This window comes from Epinephelus fuscoguttatus, linkage group LG12, assembly GCF_011397635.1.
Source record: "Epinephelus fuscoguttatus linkage group LG12, E.fuscoguttatus.final_Chr_v1".
NCBI lineage: Eukaryota > Metazoa > Chordata > Actinopteri > Perciformes > Serranidae > Epinephelus > Epinephelus fuscoguttatus.
This window is the reverse complement of record NC_064763.1, coordinates 42,516,877-42,538,045: the sequence shown is the minus strand read 5'-3', so window position 1 is coordinate 42,538,045 and position 21,169 is coordinate 42,516,877. Positions and strand designations below refer to the sequence as shown.

The following is a 21,169-nucleotide window of genomic DNA, read 5'->3' as shown; positions in this document are numbered from 1 at the left end:
GAGTATGTATGTATAATATGAATAATTATCGGCCAAATGAGTTGTCATATTGGATATTGGCAAAAATTCCAATATCATGTCTATGGTATACTGTGCAATTGAAATATGACTTCTTTGGTAGAGAGTTTATTCAGTCTCCTTCTGGGCAGTTACTTGAAAAGTGTGCCAAGGAACAACTCTTAAACCTTCGGAAGCACTGTGGAATTAAAATACCTGATAGAGAAAACTGAAAGCAACTGTTCACCATCAGGAAAATCTGTTGCTTTAACGTTTGAACAAAAAAAGGAACTTTTAATGTTACAGTTTGAACATGAAAAAATTTAACGACAAAGAGAAACAGAGGAAATAAGACAAAGAACAGAACTGGCTAAACTAAAGCTGCAGCAATGCAGACTAAACTGGATAAAGGAGGGAAACTGGCTGGTTTATGAGAACTGTAAGTTTGATGCAGTGACTTTCTGCAGTAAAACTTAACTGAATTAAGAAAAGTACCTGGTACCAAAAGTGAGTCAAGCTGAACGAGGCAGTGAAAATGTTGGCATTGTGCGTTCATGGATTCGTTACATTTGTACGTTATTAGGTTGCAGATATTTTGGAACATTATGTTTCAACAATGTCATGGTGAACGTGTGGTTATGTTTAGGCATAAGAACCACTGGGTTATGGTTAGAGAAAGATCATGTTTTGGATTTGGGGGCACTATCGCTGCTGGAAACACAGCAACTGGTTGCTATAAACATGTAAGTTGCTGGAAACGCAGCAACGTCTTGCTTAAAGCAACAGGTTTAGTTGTTTGTTGGTGTTGAGCAGTGGTCTGCAGCTCGGCAGGTGTCTCTCAAGTGTCACACCATCAGCCACCATCCCCTCCACCTACTGATGATAAAGTCAGCTTAGATATTTCGTCACTTTAGAAACTCTGATATGAAACGTACAAATGTAACGTATCTGTGGTTTGCAGAAACATGCAGTGACAATATTTTCCTTCCTGGTGACTGAGTGAAAATTAGCCACTTGTGTGTGTTTTTGTCTGAACAAAAACAACGTAGTTGTTTTATTAATTAAATGTTAAACCTGTCTAGAAACACATCACCAGGCCTCATAAAGTTTATTAACAGTCATTAAACTCTGTAGTTTGATCACAACAGAAACGTGACAAGTTCAATGAAACAAATCCATCTGATACATTTGTGAGGTGAGATTTAAGAATATTTCAGTTTGTTGACTTCTAAAACTCTCAGTAAGAATCACTATAGTGCATTTGTATTTTTTCATGTTGAACTTCAGTTCCTTGAGAGCAACACAAAACCAAGGTGTTCGTCCTCTGCTGCACGTCTGAAACTACTGAAAAGAAAAAGTTTGACAATTTGGAAATGTGCTCCTTCACTTTCTTTTTACACATTAAACACATCAGGCAGCGAGCGTTAGAGGTGCTGATAGAGCTGCTAGCTTTGGATAGAGCTAGTTGGCTGTGCCCCACTGTCTCCTGTCATCATGCTATGCTAAGCTAACTAGCTTTATCTTCATATTTCCAGTCTCCATTGATTAGCTAATGTTAGTCTTTGCTGCTCTGCATTGCACTCCACCCAGGTCAGGTGGGAGCTAACTAGCGGCACCACTCATTCAGTGATTACTGCTGGTAACGCTGTCCTGAGACATGGTGGTGGGACAGCATTGCTGCAGAAACATGGTGGCCACCCTCCAGCTCGCCCAGGTTGCCATAGTTAGCAAGCACCTTTATTCTGAGTTGCAAAACCCCTTAGTATTGTTAACTAATGTATGTTAGCACCACTAGCAGTGTTGATGCTGCTAACAGTGCTAACAGGCCCCCAGGGACACCATCCAGTCTTGCTTGTACATTTTTCCAGTGGTCACTTGTGTTATTGCAGCAAAAAGATCCCCTGCGGTCAAAAAAGCATTTTCCATGTAGACCACCACTATAAAAGAGACGTCTGTAAAGGTGTCGACACCTCCAACTGCAAACAAGTTCAATTATGAGTTCTTCTGTTGTGAATTTTGGGGAGGAGGGAGGTTTATATTTACAAAACCTCCTCAAGCCCAGAAAAGCAATTAAATATTGTGACATCATCACAATGTAAAGTGAGCTGAGCAAGAACTCCTGGGCGGAGCCAGCGGAAAAAACACTGCTACACGAATACTGCTACATATAAATCCCAGAGGCTAGAAACTTTTTGCCGTATACACCAGATGAGCAGTTATTATACATCTATTGGTGCTAACAGAGCTAACAGAAGATGCTAAAGGGGTTTTGCAGTTAAAATTAAGCCATTTCCTCACCGGGTGACCTGAGGGGAGAACAGAGGATGGGCACAATGTTTCTGCAGTAACGGTGTCCCGCCACCATGGGTCGGCACAAAGTTACCAGTGGTAATGAGCTAACTAGTTGGGTTGTACACAGTGCAGAGCAGCAAAGGCTAGCTAACCAGTGTAGCATAAATTCCCTTATAGCTTTGTTCTTAAAGTAGAACAGCATAGTGCTACTACTAAACTGAGAAGCAGCAAAAAAATTAACCCATGGACCACGATGGGCAACTGGTATAAAATATTCTCAGCGGTTAATTACATCCCTACCCAACCCTTATTGGTCATGCCCCGTATGTAAAGACCATAAGTCTCAGCAAATAAGCCAACAAGTGTATTTCCAAAAATGTCTACCTATCCTTCGAGATTTAAAACTTCAGGCAGGTGCAGAGTTGTCTGGTTTGGAGCAGATTCTTTTCTCCGTGCTACTTCTTCTTTTTCTTGCCGCTGCCCTCCAGTCCATTCACACTCCGCAGCTGCTCCCTCTCACCAGCAGGGGCGCTACATGACCGCATGCTACTGTCTTTTGCCATCACTGTCATGTTGCAAGACCTGTGTTCGCTATTTATGTCTATGTTCCTGGCGTTTTCCGTCACAGGCTGGTCGCTCATGGTGCTGTTGTGGCTAGGATCATCATTAAGCATGGGGCTATTGTTGGGAGCTGGGTTTGTGACAATGCCCATGAAGAGGGGGGCCAGGGTGGCATCATCAACAAGGGCAAAGAGGAAAGGGGAGTTGACAGAGAAGAGAGAGATGGAACGCATGGAGGTTACAACAGTGGTGGCGGACGCCTCCACGCCTTCCTCGCTGAGTTCTATGGTGCTGGCATGGCGGACGCCTGTGACCCTCAGAGGGTGGTCGGAAATCCCAGAAAGGTTTGGACCTGAAAACAGAGAGCTGAGGCCTGACAGAAAGAACCAGAGAGAGACAAATAGAGAATGTCAATGCCTGTAATCATTGGTTTACATGTGTTAAAGCATCACGATACAACAACATCCTACTTCCAAGTGTCAGCAGTTCCTAATACATGGATGCTCCAGAGTCAGTGCTATCACATTCACTCCCCAGACTGGCACAACCAGGCCACTGTACACCGACAACTTCTTATGCCTTTATATAATGTGTGTCTCAGTAGCCATCATCGTATGTACCCCTTTTCCACCAAAGTAGCTCTGGCTCTTGAACCGTTTCTGTTCAGGTTCCTCAGAACCTTGGTGCTAGCAAACCAGCCTACGTTTCCACCAATTCTGAGAGGAACCACTGTAACCAAGGGTGAGTCCTTAACAGAGGGCGTTGCACAATGCACAAACAGAGGTAATCAGAAGTAGTAAGATGGCACATCACATTGATTATCTGCAAGCTTTTGTTCTTTTATTACAGATATTAGACTATAAGACTCCATTCTCTCGTTTTAACCTGTAGAGTATGATGTCATCACAGTTTGCGCTTCAGGTCAAGGAAAACCTGCTATTTTTTGGTTCCAGCTGGGAGCCAACTTTTCGGGTTTGGAACTAATTTATTTTTGGTCAAAATACTCCAAACATTTCAAAATTAGATGTGAGAAGAGGAACAGAACCTGCTCCATGTTGGTGGAAAAGGGATCTCATTCATTCATTCATTTTCCATAACCACTTGTCCTGTTGTAGGTCATGGTGGGGCTGAAGCCTATCCCAGCTGACACTGGACAGGGCGCCTATCACAGGGCCGACACACAGAGACAGACAACCATTCACACTCACATCCCATTGTGCCGCCAATAGGGAGATATTAATGAAGGTAATAATCTCACCCATGCTGGTCAGCGCTCCCTGGAGCTCCTGGTTGTACTGCAGCTTCACTTTGGGTAAGCTGACCTGCATTGTTTGCTGCTGAGGTAAACGTCTGTAAAGGTCTGAGATGTTCAGTTTGGGAAGGACCGATGACACGTTTCCACTGCCTGGAAAGGGCATGACGATTAAGAAGCTGGTGTTTCCCTTGAAGGGAAGACTGGCAACCTGGACAAGAGAGAAGGACTTTATTTTTATTTCTATGATTTAATATCGACAAACTCTGAACAAAGACAGCAGGAACACATGGTGGTTATATGTGGAAATGGAGAAGGAAGATTCATTGTTTTGTTTTTTTCTACCATGAGGTATAAATCACACACAAAACTTATCCAAACAACGGCTGCAGAAAACACGTATGATTGGCTGTGCAGTCAAAGTTATATAGAAAGACACCTTAAACATTTGTTCTGGTCAATAGTTTAACCACTAGTTGCAGCAGGCCAAGCAGGACCACATATTCTTCTCCCCACCACGTTCTCCAGTTCTTCCTAGAGGATCCCAAGATGGGATCTAAAGTCAGGATGAGGGAGGGTGACCCAAATCGGAGCTCAAACCCCGGGCCTCTTCCCAGTTGTACATTAGCAGAAAGCCTCCAGAGGGAGGTGTCTAAGAGGAATCATCCATGTTACCTGTGCTTTCAGCTCTGGATCGCTCAGCAGGCGGAGAGGGTACTGGGCAGACTTCATCATGTCCACCAACACAGAGTTCTGGTTATCTAGGTAGAACATTCCTTTGGAGGTCACCAGGGGGTCAAACTGGGTCTGCCATTCACCTAGCAAACACAACAGAAAGCAAGGAGGAATCATTAATACCTCAAAGGAAACTTTTTTTTATTAAGTTTGCATTTTAAGAACTAAGGAAGGATGTCGTGATGAGCACTGAACTCTGCTTAAGGTGCACCTTATCACCTGTCCTGAAGAGTTTCTGGTCTGGTGGTATCAAGGTGGTGTGTATAGTGTTTACTGGTGATCTCGTCCTTTTGGCTTGGACCATGACATCCAGTGCAGCAATATGCAGCCCCTATGAAGATCAATGTTGGGAAGCCCCAATATCCTAATGGCATACCGCATAACCACAATGTCCATGGTTTGATTCCCAGACCAAAATTTGCATTTTAGCAAAGGAATGACCCGCCCTAATCTGCCTTACTCTGCCTCTGATTGGTTTACTAACATTCTTACTCTAACCCTAATCAACCTCACTCCTCTTGTCTAAACCTAACCAATCAGACCAACAAAGGCAACGAATACCAGCCAATCAGAGGGAGAGTAGGACAGGTCATTCCTTTGCTATCCTATGAAATGCAAATTTGCTAACTGCATGTCATACCTCCTTGTCTCCTCATGTTTCCATATCTTCTAACTCTATGACTGTTGAATTAAAGCAATCTTTTGAAAAACAAGAAGATCAGTGCTCACAACATTCTTCCCTCAGAAATGGTAGATTGCTCAATTCAGTTGATGGGCAGTAACTCTGGAACTGAGGAGGACTTCAGTCGTCCTGGGGTCTTATTCATGAGTGATGATCAAAAGCATTCTAAGGCCCAATCCCAGTACACCCCTTGCCCCTACCAGTTAGCCCTTACCCCTCTGTTTTGCATGTTCCATCTTGGGTTAGGGTTAGGGTGTCCAAATTCTTGTTGGTTTAGAGGTTTAGGGCAAAGTGTTAGAGCTACATGGTCCTCCAAATGAAGGTTTCTCGGAGGCACACTCCAAACCGAGTGTTATGAGAAATCATTGGCAAGATGGCTGCATGAGCAGCAAAAGAATCCCGACAACTGTATTTTCTTTGTTAATGACAATTTTAAAAATTTTGATAACCACTGTATTTTCTTAGTTTAATGTTGTTTCAATGTTTTATCGTCCTTCTTAATAATAAGAATAAAAAAAGGAAATCGCTGATATGCCAATGTCTCTGTAGCAAAGTAGCTACCTAATGTTACATTGTTACTGCTGCTTTGTGCAGGACAGTCCAAGATTTTGTCATATTTCCATATCACATGCCCCCCAGTTTGATGGCATATGATGGCTAAGCTTTAACTTAAAGCTGTGAGGTTGTAGCACTGGCAAGGTAGGACTGGTTGCTAATGTTAGCCTACAGAGTGTTGTGAGTGGCCTGGTAATGAAGCAGTCTTGTTTTTTATTTGATAAATTGTTTGATCGATTGATAGCATGAAACTTAAGTTGTGTGTGAATCGCAAGCACTCTGACAACTGCAAAACTATGCCTGTTACAAGGCAAGATAAATCACCACTGCAGAAGACGGCATGTTAGCAATGTCCAGTAACACTCATTGCATCTGTTTACGTAAACGCCAGCACAGCAATGATATATCAGGATCTCGAAGGGTCATTGCATTTCATAGAAGTTTTCAAACATTACCTCTGTGACTCTGATTCTGAGGGCAAGGTGGCACTCGAGGACCAGAGGTAGGGGTAAGAAGAAGACGAAAGATCAGGCAACTGTTGCAGTAATAGAAGCTATGGAGATTGGTTTGGTTTTTTGATAATGCTGTGCCATAAAATAAGGCTCAAAATTCTCATTTTCCTTCCAGCCATCAGCTACAGTCATGAGTTTTTGCCAGAAAGGGTATCGACATGAATCAAAGCAGTCAACAGTAGCACTGAGCAGTTGCTCATCAAGACACAATTAGGTGATCAGTGCTACAGGGGGATGTTGTTATCCAGCAGCTGCTCTGCACTTTGGAGTGATGAGCTGGTTCCGGCATCTGGTGAGGTTGATTCTATGGTGCCTTCCTTTGGAGACTCCGGATAGACTTGTCAGATTCTATGTCCCGACTGACCGAGGAGCACTGACCCATCATCTCTTTACTGAATTCTGGGCAGTCACGTAACAGCTGATACTGGACAGCTCTGTCTGTCATTTATGTTTTGTCCTAACGTCCTGTTGTGTTTCTTTTACTATGCCTGCCCCGGGAATTGCCCTTGGGGAATAGATAAAGTTTATTTAATTGAATTAAATATATGTGATTTGATTTGATGTGAACTGGGCTGAATTGATTGAACTGAATTGCTGAAACATTTGATTTGTTTTACACTCTTATTCAGCAGGAATATATTTCTGTTTATTCCTGTATTCACGACATAAACCCCCATACTGAGTGATCTTTGGTGGAGTGGGTCACCTTTGAAGTACACAGCGTTCATGAGCATAAGCACCACGTCATGTGGAATGCTTTCCATGAAGTTGGAGATGTGTCCATTGGTGGCGTTCTCGACCCACTGGTTGACCTCCTCCACAGAGACCAGAGGGACAGGGGACGATTGGTACCTGAGGAGGATAAAAAACAAATCTTTCCACTTCCACATAAACAAGAAAACATGGCACATATACATTTCAGACAACAGGACAGAAAGAACTGGTGGGTAGAAATGTCAGAAAAACTTTCATTATTTATGTTTGTATTTGCTGCAACTGTAGTCTGAGTGGGCAGAAGTTCGCTGCATACATCAGCCTCTCATTGGGCGGAACGAGCCACCCGCTGAAGTCCCGCCCTACCACCTCCGGTTGTGTAGCAGTTTTGAACACGTCCTTTACTAACTTTTGCAGTGTTTGATCTTGCGGGGACGTAGCCATTTTTCTGCCATGGTTCGCGTCCTGTAGGCGATATTTTTGTGGGCGTGTTACACCAAAACCTGTTTCCCCCCGGCAACATTTTTGCAAGCGCACAGTTGCTGTGGCACCGCCCAGAACGATTGTGATTGGTTGAAAGAAATAAAAAAAGCCGGGGCGTTTTTTTCTCCAATCTTAAAGTGAGAGTCGGCCCAGCCAGACCTTTCTTTTCTTGAGAAAGGTCTGGTGAGCGAGACTACTGCAACTGTAAACTGGTCATGTTCATCGCGTCTCCACCAAACCCTTTCAGTCCAGCACCTTTGGAACCAGCAGTAAGCCTTCAGACATGGTACCTAGACCCTCGGTGTGTTCAGACAGTCCTCTTAAATGTGGGCGAGGTTGTTGTCACTCACTGCTCCGTCCAGCACTTTAATATATATTTTTAAATGCCTGAAGATCCACTCATTACTGAAAGTGTCCGTCATTCAAGAGACAATAAAAACTAAAGTGATGGTCAAAGTTGTCACAGTGAAATTTAAGGTGTGCTGATGGATTCACGTCATCAACTCATGCATTGAGTAACATTACAAGTTAACGTTCCACCTTAAAAGTTGCCGGCAGTCGGCCCAGTGAATGAAGTGATTTTTTTCTCTTTCATTTTATAGTTGTAGTTTACTGATGTATGAACAGAGGTTACATAAAACCAGAGTGAGCGTCCTCTACTGACCAATCAGACTGCAGGGTTTCTAGCTCCACCTTTTAGTACCAGATCTGTGTGCTAGGTACCCCAACAGAGGGGGGACCAAACATGGGGACGCTAAGGAACGCTTCTGTTGGGACCATCCACAACTTTTGGTGTACCAACTGAACTGAACTCTATTGGACTGCTTGGTGGAAACAGGGCTGTTGTCATAGCTCTTGGTTCTCCACCCTCTTCTCTTTTCACCTCCTGCTTCAGTAATTTAACCCGTTCCCCTGTATACTACCAGTTATCTTTTCATGCACTTCCTCACTCGACCAGTAGCTGTCACTAGAGAGCTTCCCCAGCAGAGGATCACCTGACCACTGTGTTCTCCTCACAGTTGTTCCCCATTTACTAATCATCCTCCCAGTATATGTAGCTCTTATTCTTCACTCTCCACTTTGTTGTTGCTCACCAGCCTCTAATCTTCTCTGCCCTGAGACTTCAGCCTGCAGGCTTTGTCCCACTGTTTATCTGTAGTTTCCAACCTTTTTTTTGGTCCCTGACTGAGTGAAGACTGTTTTAAGTCATCCATCTTTGTCTCAGTTGTCTGAGTTTGAGTCCAAATGTTGTACAAGACTGTTGTCATTCACTGCAAACTGGTGTCTCAAACGTGTACATGATGTTCAAATTATATACAAGTCTTTTGATGCAGAGTCAGTGTGTATGTGGCCTGGCTGTAACTGATACCTGGCCAGAGAGTCCTCAACAAAGGACAACTTCACTTCAAATCCTGGTCTCAGGTACATGCGCGCTGCCACCTCCAGGGACGTGTTGCTGACATGATGCGCAAGGCCTCCCAGTATGTGGTGGTAACATGGCAGACTGACGGCATGAAGGCTCCTCAGCAGCAGCTGCTCTGTCTCGTTACAAGCGCCTGAAAGAGGAACACAGATCTGAACAAACTGTTTTTACAGACTGTACAGGGACAGTTAACGGAGCATGTGTGGAACAGATATGAATGGCTCCTTCAATGTGCTTTAAATGTGCAAAGATTTCTTCCTGTAGAGCTGCTCTTGGTGTTAAGTGATATGACAACAGAATAAAATCTGTAGCCGTGAGGTCGTAGTGCTCGTTACTCCCCGTGAACAAAATAATACCAGTAGAAGGGTCGTGTTGTAAAATCCAACGACTCATTTTAGTACATCTCAGCTTGTGCATTTACACTTGGTTCCACGCCAGGCTGGACTTTTCGTCTCAGGCGTTGTCTGATCGTCTGCAGGTGTGATTGTGACTGACCTAAGGTTAGCTGAGCGAGGGCGAGGGCCAGGCTGAGAGGTGATAGGACGACGTTCGGCTGCTGTGGACTGATGGGGAGATTTTCCAGGAATTGTAAACCCAGTCGCTCGATGGCGCCCCCTATCGCCCTGTGTTCCTCTGAGCTGAACACCCGCCCTCCCCCACAGCTGTGGACCTTCTCCTCCATCTCCTCCTCCACGTCTACAGGAGCAGAGACATCAGGAGCTGCTGGACTGGGCTCCTCCTGAGGACACGAGGACAGACGGGGTTAACTTTACAGAGACGATAAACAGCAAAGACACAAGTTCCTGTTCGTGCTGAAGAAGGTTGTTTACTAGACTGAGGTTCTTCTTACAGTCAGTCCTGGACAGCAGAGGCAAAACAAGACAAGAAGAAGACACAGCTTCATCTCCAAACAACCAGCCTGAAAAACACAAAGAGGAGGACATGTTGACAGCATCTAGACACCACTATACAACACACTACATGTTTTATCTAATGATGAGAGTCATGTTTTTTGTTGTCTTTGGGAACCAGCTCACAGTCATCTTTATCTGTAACACTGTGTGATGAACTAAATGCCCTGATTGGAAGAAAGAAGAAACATGTTGAAATGTTTTTTTTAGGACTGATGACTCTGAACACAAACACAGCCATGATGTAGTCACGAGGTTTTTCCCAGCCAGAGAGTTTCAGGGATTCATCAGCTGAATCCTTCAAATTCAGTGCAAAGACCATATCACTGCTCTGAATCATCTCTGATTAAGTTAGATAAAACAATACAATATATGCACGTGATAATATCCTAGCACGTTAGCATGGTATGTTAGCATTAGTCAGACTTAATCACGTGCTGAAAGTGGTTTAGAGGCATCCTGTCATGAATAGGTATAGGTATCAAGAACTGGTACTAAACTGGTACTGGTTCCTGGACAAACAGAGTTGCTATCCATCCCACCATCCATCCATCCATCCATCATTCATCCATCCATCCATCCATCCATCCATCCATCCATCCATCCATCCTTCATCCTTCCATCCATCATTCATCATTCATTCATCCATCCATCCATCCTTCATCCTTCCATCCATCCATCCATCCATCCATCCATCCTTCATCTTTCCATCCATCCATCCATCCATCCATCCATCCATCCATCACCCATCCATCCATCCATCCATCCATCCATCCATCCATCATTCATCATTCATCATTCATTCATCCATCCATCCATCCTTCATCTTTCCATCCATCCATCCATCCATCACCCATCCATCCATCCATCCATCCATCCATCCATCATCCATCCATCCATCATTCATCATTCATTCATCCATCCATCCATCCTTCATCCTTCCATCCATCCATCCATCCATCCATCCATCATTCATCATTCATTCATCCATCCATCCATCCATCCATCCATCCATCCATCCATCCATCATTCATCATTCATTCATCCATCCATCCATCCATCATTCATCCATCCATCCATCCATCCATCATTCATCATTCATTCATCCATCCATCCATCCATCATTCATCCATCCATCCATCCATCCATCCATCCATCCATCCATCCTTCATATTTCCATCCATCCATCCATCCATCCATCCATCACCCATCCATCCATCCATACATCCATCCATCCATCCATCATCCATCATTCATCATTCATCATTCATTCATCCATCCATCCATCCATCCATCATTCATCATTCATTAATCCATCCATCCATCCATCCATCCATCATTCATCATTCATTCATCCATCCATCCATCCATCATTCATCCATCCATCCATCATTCATCCATCCATCCATCCATCCATCCATCCATCCATCCATCATTCATCATTCATTCATCCATCCATCCATCCATCATTCATCCATCCATCCATCCATCCATCCATCCATCCATCCATCCATCATCCATCCATCCATCCATCCATCCATCCATCATTCATCCATCCATCCATCCATCATTCATCCATCCATCCATCCATCCATCCATCATCCATCCATCCATCCATCCATTCATCCATCAACACCAATCCATCCATCCATCCATCCATCCATCCATCCATCCATCCGTTCATCATCCATCCATCCATCCTTCATCTTTCCATCCATCCATCCATCCATCCATCCATCCTTCATCCATCCATCCATCCATCCATCCATCCATCCATCATTCATCATTCATTCATCCATCCTTCATCCTTCATCCTTCCATCCATCCATCCATCCATCCATCAATCACCCATCCATCCATCATTCATCATTCATTCATCCATCCATCCATCCATCCATCATTCATCATTCATTAATCCATCCATCCATCCATCCATCCATCCATCCATCATTCATCATTCATTCATCCATCCATCCATCCATCCATCATTCATCCATCCATCCATCATTCATCCATCCATCCATCCATCCATCATTCATCATTCATTCATCCATCCATCCATCCATCATTCATCCATCCATCCATCACCCTCCATCCATCCATACATACATACATAACCAGGCAGCAGGCTGACCAAAATACTGCAGACTTCCGTCTCCCCAGCAACGTTTTCCACCTCCTTGAGGTATTTCTAGGCCAGATGAGATATATAATCCCTCCACCGTGTTCTGGGTCTGCCCCGGGGCCTCCTACCAGCTGGAAGTACGTGTAAAAGCTCTAAAGGAAGGTGCCAAGGAAGCATCCTGGTCAGATGCCCAAACAACTTCAATTAGCCCCACAAAGGAGCAGAGGCTGTACTCCAAGCTCCTTCCGGATGTCTGAGCTCACAGTTTCACACTGCACCAGGTCCAAAGACTATGTGGTTCTAGAACAGAAAATCATCATATTAACACTGAGACCAGGAAACTGGTCTTTGCACCACACAAGAGGAATAATCTGCAGAAATTAGATTTAATCCTTTAAATCAGTTTAAATCCAGTTTGACTGACTTCGAGAATGAATGTGCGTGTTTTTCTGTAAAGTGATGTTCTTTCCTCCGCTGATGTCTTTGTCCATACACATTCTTCTGTTGTTTTATAACCTGCTGATGTGAACTGTGATTTCTGTGTGCTTTTATTGTTTTCTATGTTGTCATCAGGGCGTCACTGTAAAAGAGAGCTTGCTCTCAGTGGCCTTCCCTGTTAAAATCAAGGTTATAATAATAATAATAATAAAAAGAAGAAGTGTGTTTACACAAAATATCACAACACTCCATCCGATTGTATTTAAGTGTTTGATTGACATCATCGTCCGCAGAGCTATGCTGTTATGGACGAAGGCTGTCAGGACTCTTATGTTGTTTTTCATCGTCATGGTATCTGTCAGTGTCGCGTAGCTTCAGAGTCACTTGAGGTTTCAGATATGGCTGTTGTGTTTACCAGCAGACTAAAGGTTACTGTTTCAGAACCTTTTTTGGCTGAGCTGCAGTACACTGAATACACAGAACACAGAATACACAGAACTACATGAACTACACGACTCTGCCAACACTGTATACGAGATAAGGCTCAGCTTCATGTACTCAATGTGTATCTGTGGCTCCGTAAAGAGGCATCTTCTGCTCATGACTCGACATAACGTTGTATATAACGTATAGATTATTTTAGCAGCGCTGAAACTGGTTAACAGATCAAATTTCTCTCTGAACACTAACTCAGTCATTCCAAAGGCTTTTGGTGAGATGAAAGATGGATCTGAACTCACCTGGCTCGTGTCTGATGTGGAGGCAGACGATGAGAAAGCAAAGGGGTTAACAGATGAGATGATTAAAATAAGAGTAAAGATAGATACGTTCAACCTGCTCTGGGCTGGACAGCGTAGTGGCAGGACTCAACAACTGCCGCCCCCCTGTTGGCTGGTTAATAATCAACCCTGAGCGATCATGGTTGAATGTGTGGTCACTATGTAAAAATAAAGAGACAGACTGCTGTAAAACTCTTTAACAGAGACTTTGGTTTCATCAGTCAAAGTATTTGGCTGTGAATGCCTCCTTGAGACGATCAAATTCAAATTCATTCATTAGTGTTCTCAAAGTCAGCTGATTCTTTTCCTGTAGAGGTTCAGTTACTATAACACAGTAAACTGCAATTGCACATTGTCACGTTGCCGATATGTTGAAACTTTATATTTTGCTGTGGTTAATGTGTGGTTGGGTTTAGGCACATAAATCAGGAGAAGCAGTGATATCTCAGTATGAAACAGACAGCAGTTTCTGTGGCAGTATGCCCGCTGGAAAAACAGCTGCTTTTCATTGTACTATGCCCACTTGAAAAATAATGATGTCTCTTTAAAAACACAGCTGCTTTTTATAGCATGATCCCCACTGGAAAAACAGTGATGTCTGTAAAAAAAACCCAGCAGCTTTCACTCTTCAATCACTCTTGGATTCGTGATATAGATAGAAGCTCTCGGTTGAGTGATCTGAGTGGCCTGGAGGTGTTTTTTGGATGCAAGAGCTCGTAGATGTATGAAGGGCCAAGCCCATGCTGGGCCTTGTATGTGATAAGCAGTATCTTGAAGTCTATTCTGTACTTGTGGAGCCAGTCAAGTCTAGCTGTGAAAAAAAATCAGGCTATGAATTTGTACTTCTAGATCTGTGGTTGATATTTGTTATATATTTTGATTTTCCAGAATTGAAAGGAGCAGGTTTGCACAAGCTTGTTTATGTGAGGGTTAAAGTTCAGATTCTACCCCAGGTTCCCTGTATGGGGATTAACACTGGTGGCCAAATACAGGTTTACATGTCAGAGAAAAACTTACCAGGACAAATAAGAGGAACCTCCATTTTGTTGGAATTTTACTGAAGCAAATTAAGTGACATCTGTTCCTTAAAAGCAGCCAAGCCATCATGGAGGGTCCAGATATTATCCATATCATCTGAAAAATACAGCTGAGAATCGTCAGTGTAGCAGCAGGGAGCGAAACAGCTGAAATGACTGACCAGGTCGCCCAGAGGTGACGTACAGTGAGAAAAGGATGGGACCAAGGATTGAACCCTGTGGAACTCCACAGTGTAAAGGGGCAGATGAGGACACAAAGTTGTTTATGATGACCTTAAACTGCCTATTTGACAGATGGGACTGGAGCCAATTCAGACCAAAGCCCAAGATACCAACACACTTATTCAACTGTTCAACCGGGATGGAGTGATCAATAGTGTCAAATGTGGCAGTGAAATCAAACAGGACCAGGAAAAAAATATTTTAATTGTCAGCCTGGATGAAGGTGCCAGGAACCCTCATATGTACGTACCATGAACTACAACTTCAGAATAATAATAATGAGGTAAATTACAGTAAACTAAAATAAACAAGGCTCAATTAATCTAAACCTGACAACAAGGCTAATCTGAACCTGACAACAATACATTCTGCCCGTGGCTTCATCAGGTTGTTTGTTACATTTCACATAAAGAATGAATTAAAAGAAGAAGCCGTTCAGCCTCTTGTTTATTATTATTATTTATTATCTAAACTAACACCAGCGTCACAGCAGACTGTAAAAGTGTTCCTCCAGGTTTCATGGCCTCGTGGCGCTCTACACATTCAGCACACAGTGTGGGCGTATATTTGTCCTGTTCTGACCTCCTGGTTCCAACTTGACGCCCCCACAATGCAGCTCTGTAACAAACAGCGTCCTTCATCCACCTCCATTCACCGTGATCATGCTGGTGTCACCGCAGAGCCACAGCAGACTCTGTGAATCACAGTCATGACTCATGAGGTTTGTGTTTGTCTCCACAGTACAAGGTAAGCATCGGCCACGGCGTAATTCAGCAGCAGGTTGATTTATGATGATCTTATGACACAAAGACACACATACAACACAGCTGTGTCAGTCCCTCCAACACCTTCTGGATGATCTGGCTGACTGACTGTGAGTCACACCTGATCACCCAGCATCAGTTCTGGGAGCAGATCTCTGCAGCAGGTTCATCTGAAGGAAAGTCTGAACCCAGAAGAGGCTGTTACATTAATGTTCACAATCACATGTCAGACACTCACATATGACTCCAACGTTCTGCTGTCCACATTCTTTTGGCATTGCGCTGTGTTTTCAGAGCTCAGGTGAAAAATAAGGTCGTCAGGGGGTGACTTGTACAAAACCTTGACAACCCATCTAGCTCCTCCCACGCACTCCGCCGTCTGACTTCCAGTAACATCAGATAAATTTGCCAACTCTGATACAAACACCTTTTCAGCTCGGAAACAGACATCAGACATTATGTTCAGCTGTAAAAAGTCTTACAGGTTTAAATTAAACGTCTGATCAAACAGTAAAAGCTGGCTGGAAATTCGATTCATTCCAGTGGAGCCACTGCAACAAGTGGCTCGCCTTTGTGAAAAAAAAATTCAGAACGTTACCAACCATCACATCCTCACTGTGACCTCGTCACATGTCCACGTTTGGTCATGGACTTTCCACGTCCACATATGACGTCCAAGGTACCCTGGGTGTGTTGGTTGTTGACGTTCTGGGACGCCGTGTCAACTTCAGCCTGTTACATGCATTGTCTGTTTTCAACATACACTTCTGTTTTCACAGGAAATGTACAGTTTGATACAGTCTCTTTCAAAATAAAAGCATTACGTCAGCACCAGTGTTGGGTAAGGGTTATTTTAAAAGTAATGAAAGTACGTTACTGCGTTACTTTCTAAAAAAAGTAATCAGTTACTTTACTGCATTACTCCCTGAGTAAAGTAACTCAATTACTTTAAAAGTACTTCCAATGTTACTCCCTGAGAAAAGTAACTCAAGCACTTTTAAAGTACTTTTGAGTATTCTACATTTCCTATTGGCCAATGGACCACAGGGTGCTAAGCCTACATTTTTTTGTGTCCAAAATTAAAGTTATGGACCACTTGCCCTTCACTGAGATCCAGTTCTCCCATCACAGCCGTCACTTTGACCAGTAGAAACACAGAGCAATCTGCTGCCGTAGACAACTGTATGACAACACCACCCCAGGGCTTTTAATATTTCCTCTAGGGATGTTACCACACAGAGTAAAAGGGGCAAATGATGGTGTGAAACAGCAGAGGCACTTTGTCAACCCGCTGAGTTAACGTTACTGTCATTAGCATCAAGCTAGCAAACAATGGCACATCCTCATGGTCGGACATAAAGTAATAACATTAACAAATAGCGGCGGGGCTTTTACTCACCACAACTGCAGAGGCTTCCAGCTTCATTTGAAACAGACTACATTATAGACGGTCCGTTATTTATTAATCCCTCTGTGTGTTTATATATTTACTTTCTATCCGCTCCGTTGTCTTTGTAAAGTTAACATATCGCACCGTCATTTCAAATTCAACACTTGTTTCAAATTAAAAGCCCCTTATAACCTCGGCTGAGAGAATCCCTCCATTTTCTAAATAGGCTTTTATTCTGAAACATTTGTCAGAACTGTAACGTTATCTCCGTTATTAGAACCAAACGACAGCCATTGCTGTTTCGGAGCTGAAGGACCAGCGTTCTAAAAGTAACGGAAGTAACTGATGTCTTGTTTGAAAATGTACTTAAGTATTTGATTACTCAAACAGCAAACTAACACGTTCGGTTACTCGTTACTGCAAAAAGTAATCAAAGTATTCTAACGCGTTACTTTGTAACTCAGTTGAGGACTCTGATTGGACAACAGAGCTCTGGTTGTGGTCTGCAGATGTGCAAATCCCTTCAGGTGCAGGTCTCATCAGACAGCTGTCCTCTCTGGGGGGCTGCCTCCGATTGGAACAAGGACTTCCATTATCATCATTGCGCTCCGTCACTTTGTAACGCGTTATACCCAACTCTGGTCGGCACAACACCCTTGCATTGATGTTTTTTTTTCCTTCAACAACAAACACTAAAAGAACAGGGTTTGGCTTTACAATCACAGAAGTCACAGACCAAGCTCTGGTTTGACGACTGTGGAATGAGACCAGGTCGTACCAACAACAAGCCATCTTGACAGTGCTGACATCCAAATTGTGGAGTTCTAACCGCTCCACAAAAGAGAAACAGATTGCAGGGAGTTAGGAGACAGAGCTCAGTGCTACAAATACATCTTTTCAATTAATTTATTTTCTCTGAGCTCAAACTCGTCAGCAGAGTTTATTATCCACCTTTAATTACATTTTTATTGAACAAAATGAACAATGATCAACAAAATGCACGGGGGAGTCAAATAACACAAATGGAGATACAGTAAACTTAAGGAGCTACTGTGACTGACTACTGTTAGCTCTGCTAGCATGTTAGCAGTTAGCAGTTTACCACCTAGCCCTGATAGTTTCATTGCTATGTCACGACAGCCCAGAGTCAGAGGAAAATGTCACTGTATTATCTGTAATACTTCATAAGGATCTCCCTCAGTAATGCACATACAGAGAGTCCTCTGGATGACCTCACCAGCCAACCGCAGTATGTGAGAATATGAGATTGTAGCCCTTTTTAAACAGGAGTTGTGCAAATTTGCAGGAAAGCCCAATCAGTGTTTTTTCAGCATTGGCAGTATAAAAACAAAATCAGGGAGTGCAGCAAAATGCCGCCTACCTACTTTTGTTTATACAGAATGTGCCTTTTTCGGGGCAATGGGGGGCGTGAGCAAGTAACAAAACGTGTAGCTCAGTGTGTGACGTAAACAGTGACGTGGGAGGGAAGCCGCGGCTGGTCAGTCCTTCGGCGATTCTCTCATAAGTCGGCCCGTTCTTCACCGTCCCCGTCATCTGACGGTTAATGGCCTCTTCGTTTGCGAGGACAAGGAGGGCGCGCAATTCCTTGTCTCCCCAGTTGCTCATCTTTACAGTGTCTGTCAGGTTTGTGTTTCCCTCTTGCTACTAGCTGCTCGCTAATTCCTGCTATCAGCTGTTTCCTGTTTATCCACCACCAGTGGCTCGCACGTGCGGCGTCATCAACAGCTCCTCCCATTGCAGAAGGCCGCCTCGGTCTGTTTAAACTAAAAAGGTTCCACCAATATGTCTACCCTACGAGGCGGAAAATTGGGATAGGTGGTGTCGCAGACCTTCTACTCTACTGAGAGATGGATTTTCCAATTTCACATAGATGGCTTCTTTTACTCCTCTTTCAGATGGTTTGAAAGAGGAGAAAAGCATTCTCACCTCATCCATTACAGTCTGGTTCGGTAATCTCGACACACTCTCCCAGAAGAAATTAACAGAGCATCCAAAATTACTGGCTCACCCCTACCATCCCTCGAATCACTTCACCACAAACGGACACTGCACAGAGCCCGCAAAATGATCTCTGATCCCACTCACCCTGCACACCATGCCTTCCAGCTACTGCCCTCTGGGAGGCGCTACAGGACAACTGCCTCCAAAACAGCTCACTTCAAAAACCGTTTCATTCCCATTGCAATAAACATTCTGAACTCTGAACACTGAGGACTGAGCACGGCCCTTATGTATTATGTTTGTATGTGTTTGTCTGTATGTATATCTATGTTTATGTTTAGTGTCCTTTATGTTGGAACTTGTACCAATGAGCTGAACTGGAAACAAATTCCACCAGCCTGGCTGTGTGGTCATTAAAAGAATCAATCAATCAATCAAAAGCACCTCGTCCTGAACACTCTGTGAATGAAGCTTATATTCAGACCTTCACTGTGCCCTCATCCTGTCAGCTTTTTAAGATTTATGTCTTTAATTATGATCTGAAATTGGAAGAGAACAAATTCATTTCATTTTCTCCACAGAAATGAACGAAATGCTGATATATAACATTCACAGCTACGACTGTCTTTCTGTTGGGAAGCAGTGCTGGAGTGAATTAAATCAAATGAAACGCACAGACCTTTGACGTCCACTGGGCGACAGCAGAGGACAAACATCTCTGGACTGCAGGTGAAAACACTGAAACACTGTCTGTTTATCCTCTGACATGCAGCGCAGGGCCGCAGGCTGGAATCAGCCCATGGCGGGGCCCCTACACATGGGGCCCCTGCTCCACCAGGTGAGTCAGTGGGAGCCTGAAACACTGTTAGATCCAGGTGAGTGAATTCAGACGTGTGGTCTGATGTTTCTCTTTATCTGAATTTATTTTTCAGATGGGCACATCTTGAGTTTCTCTCTGTCAGAAGCTCCCTGTGGGACTCAGCAGGCGGCTGTGAGACTTCATCTTGTCTGAACTCAGCAGGACAACGACAGAACAAGCAGAAGACACAGAGACGGACGGAGAGGACAGTGAGTGAAGAAAGAGACAGAAGGAAAGACGAGGAGAAAAAAGACAGAGAAAATGCATAATGAAGTTAAATTTTCTTTACAAACACAACACGACTGCTGCAACTGACAGTCCTGCAGGGTGAAGCTGTGAAGGCTGCGAGCAGAGCTAGCTGCTAACAGCCACTGCCGTTAGTTAGAGCTCACAACTCGCACCAACCCAAACATCCTGGTGCAGACTATTTACTGGAGTTTACCAGCCTGTGGCTCATCAGGCATCTGAAGACACAGATTTCATCTTAGTTTTTTTATAATTAAGATCTATTTTGGCTCGTCTTGTTATCATCATGGAAAAAAGGTCAGTGACGAAATTTTCGTCACTGACCTTTCGTCAATAAAATTAACGCTGAATAGAGTAACATTTAGTCATAAGGTTTACAGAACAAAACCCATAGTCTGCATGTGGTAATGTTAATGTCCACACGACATGAAATTCCAGTGTTTGACATTTAAATTGTCATCAAGCCAATTTTTATTCTAACAAAAATTTTACATCTGTCTGACATGTTGATGTCCTGTGCTAACAGGGTAGTTTCACTGTAACTGCGGCTGTTAGTGCTGATCTTTGGAAAGACTAAGCTCATTTGCATAGAAACGCGGCTCACGATACATCCTGGTGCAGACTATTTACTGGAGTTTACCAGCCTGTCACTCATGTGGCATTTGATGACAATCACAAGCACGACCGTTCTCGGCTTTCGACGTTAACATCTTCGTCTCGTCTCCTCAACAAAAATGAAACATCAATTTTATCTTAGTTTTTATTATCAAGATCTATTTTTAGCTCGTCTTCGTCTCATTTTCGTCATGGACAAAAAGGTCGTCAATGAAAAATTTTAATCAGAGTTTTCATCAACGAAATTAACCCTGCAAAAAAATAAATAAATCAGATGTGTAACTATGAAATTGTCAAATACTGATGCTCAGTCAGTGACTTTTTGTCACAGTTTTTAATGAGAATGAAGTGTGTTTCTGCGCTCTGTAGGCACCTGGTGTTTCTGTCGGAGCGCTCTGAACTCCTCGAGTTGAAAAAAACTCAATTCAGAGCAGAAAAGTGCCCCACGCCATCTCCGCTTTTTTCCCATTGTCCAATGGGATGATTTGAGAGGCGGGCCTTCTGTGGTGGTCACGACAACAAGTTTACAGTTGGTGAACAATGGAGGAGAAACTGGTGGTGGTTGCTGGATACCCAGAGCTATACGGCCTGATGATAGACAGCAGGTTGTCAAAC

At 43.5% G+C, this 21,169-nt stretch overlaps 2 protein-coding genes across 2 annotated transcripts in view; one reads left to right on the top strand and one right to left on the bottom strand.

Annotated features, from left to right (window-relative positions):
* The window catches only part of LOC125898750 (neuronal acetylcholine receptor subunit alpha-9-like), a 258,716-nt gene extending 242,410 nt beyond the window's left edge, over positions 1-16,306 (top strand). Inside the window, exon 6 of the transcript XR_007450652.1 lies at positions 16,162-16,306. The gene's annotated coding sequence lies outside the window, so the exon portion shown is untranslated. The remainder of the gene's footprint in view (positions 1-16,161) is intronic.
* On the bottom strand, positions 1,534-13,545 carry serpinf2a (serpin peptidase inhibitor, clade F (alpha-2 antiplasmin, pigment epithelium derived factor), member 2a). Its single transcript, XM_049592687.1, has 8 exons — positions 13,421-13,545; positions 10,057-10,125; positions 9,702-9,945; positions 9,153-9,339; positions 7,293-7,438; positions 4,778-4,920; positions 4,109-4,313; positions 1,534-3,223 (listed from the first exon to the last, which is right to left on the bottom strand). The coding sequence occupies exons 2-8, from the start codon at positions 10,108-10,110 to the stop codon at positions 2,745-2,747; spliced, it is 1,458 nt and encodes a 485-aa protein (XP_049448644.1). The 5' UTR covers positions 10,111-10,125; positions 13,421-13,545; the 3' UTR covers positions 1,534-2,744.
* Positions 16,307-21,169: the final 4,863 nt, after the last annotated feature.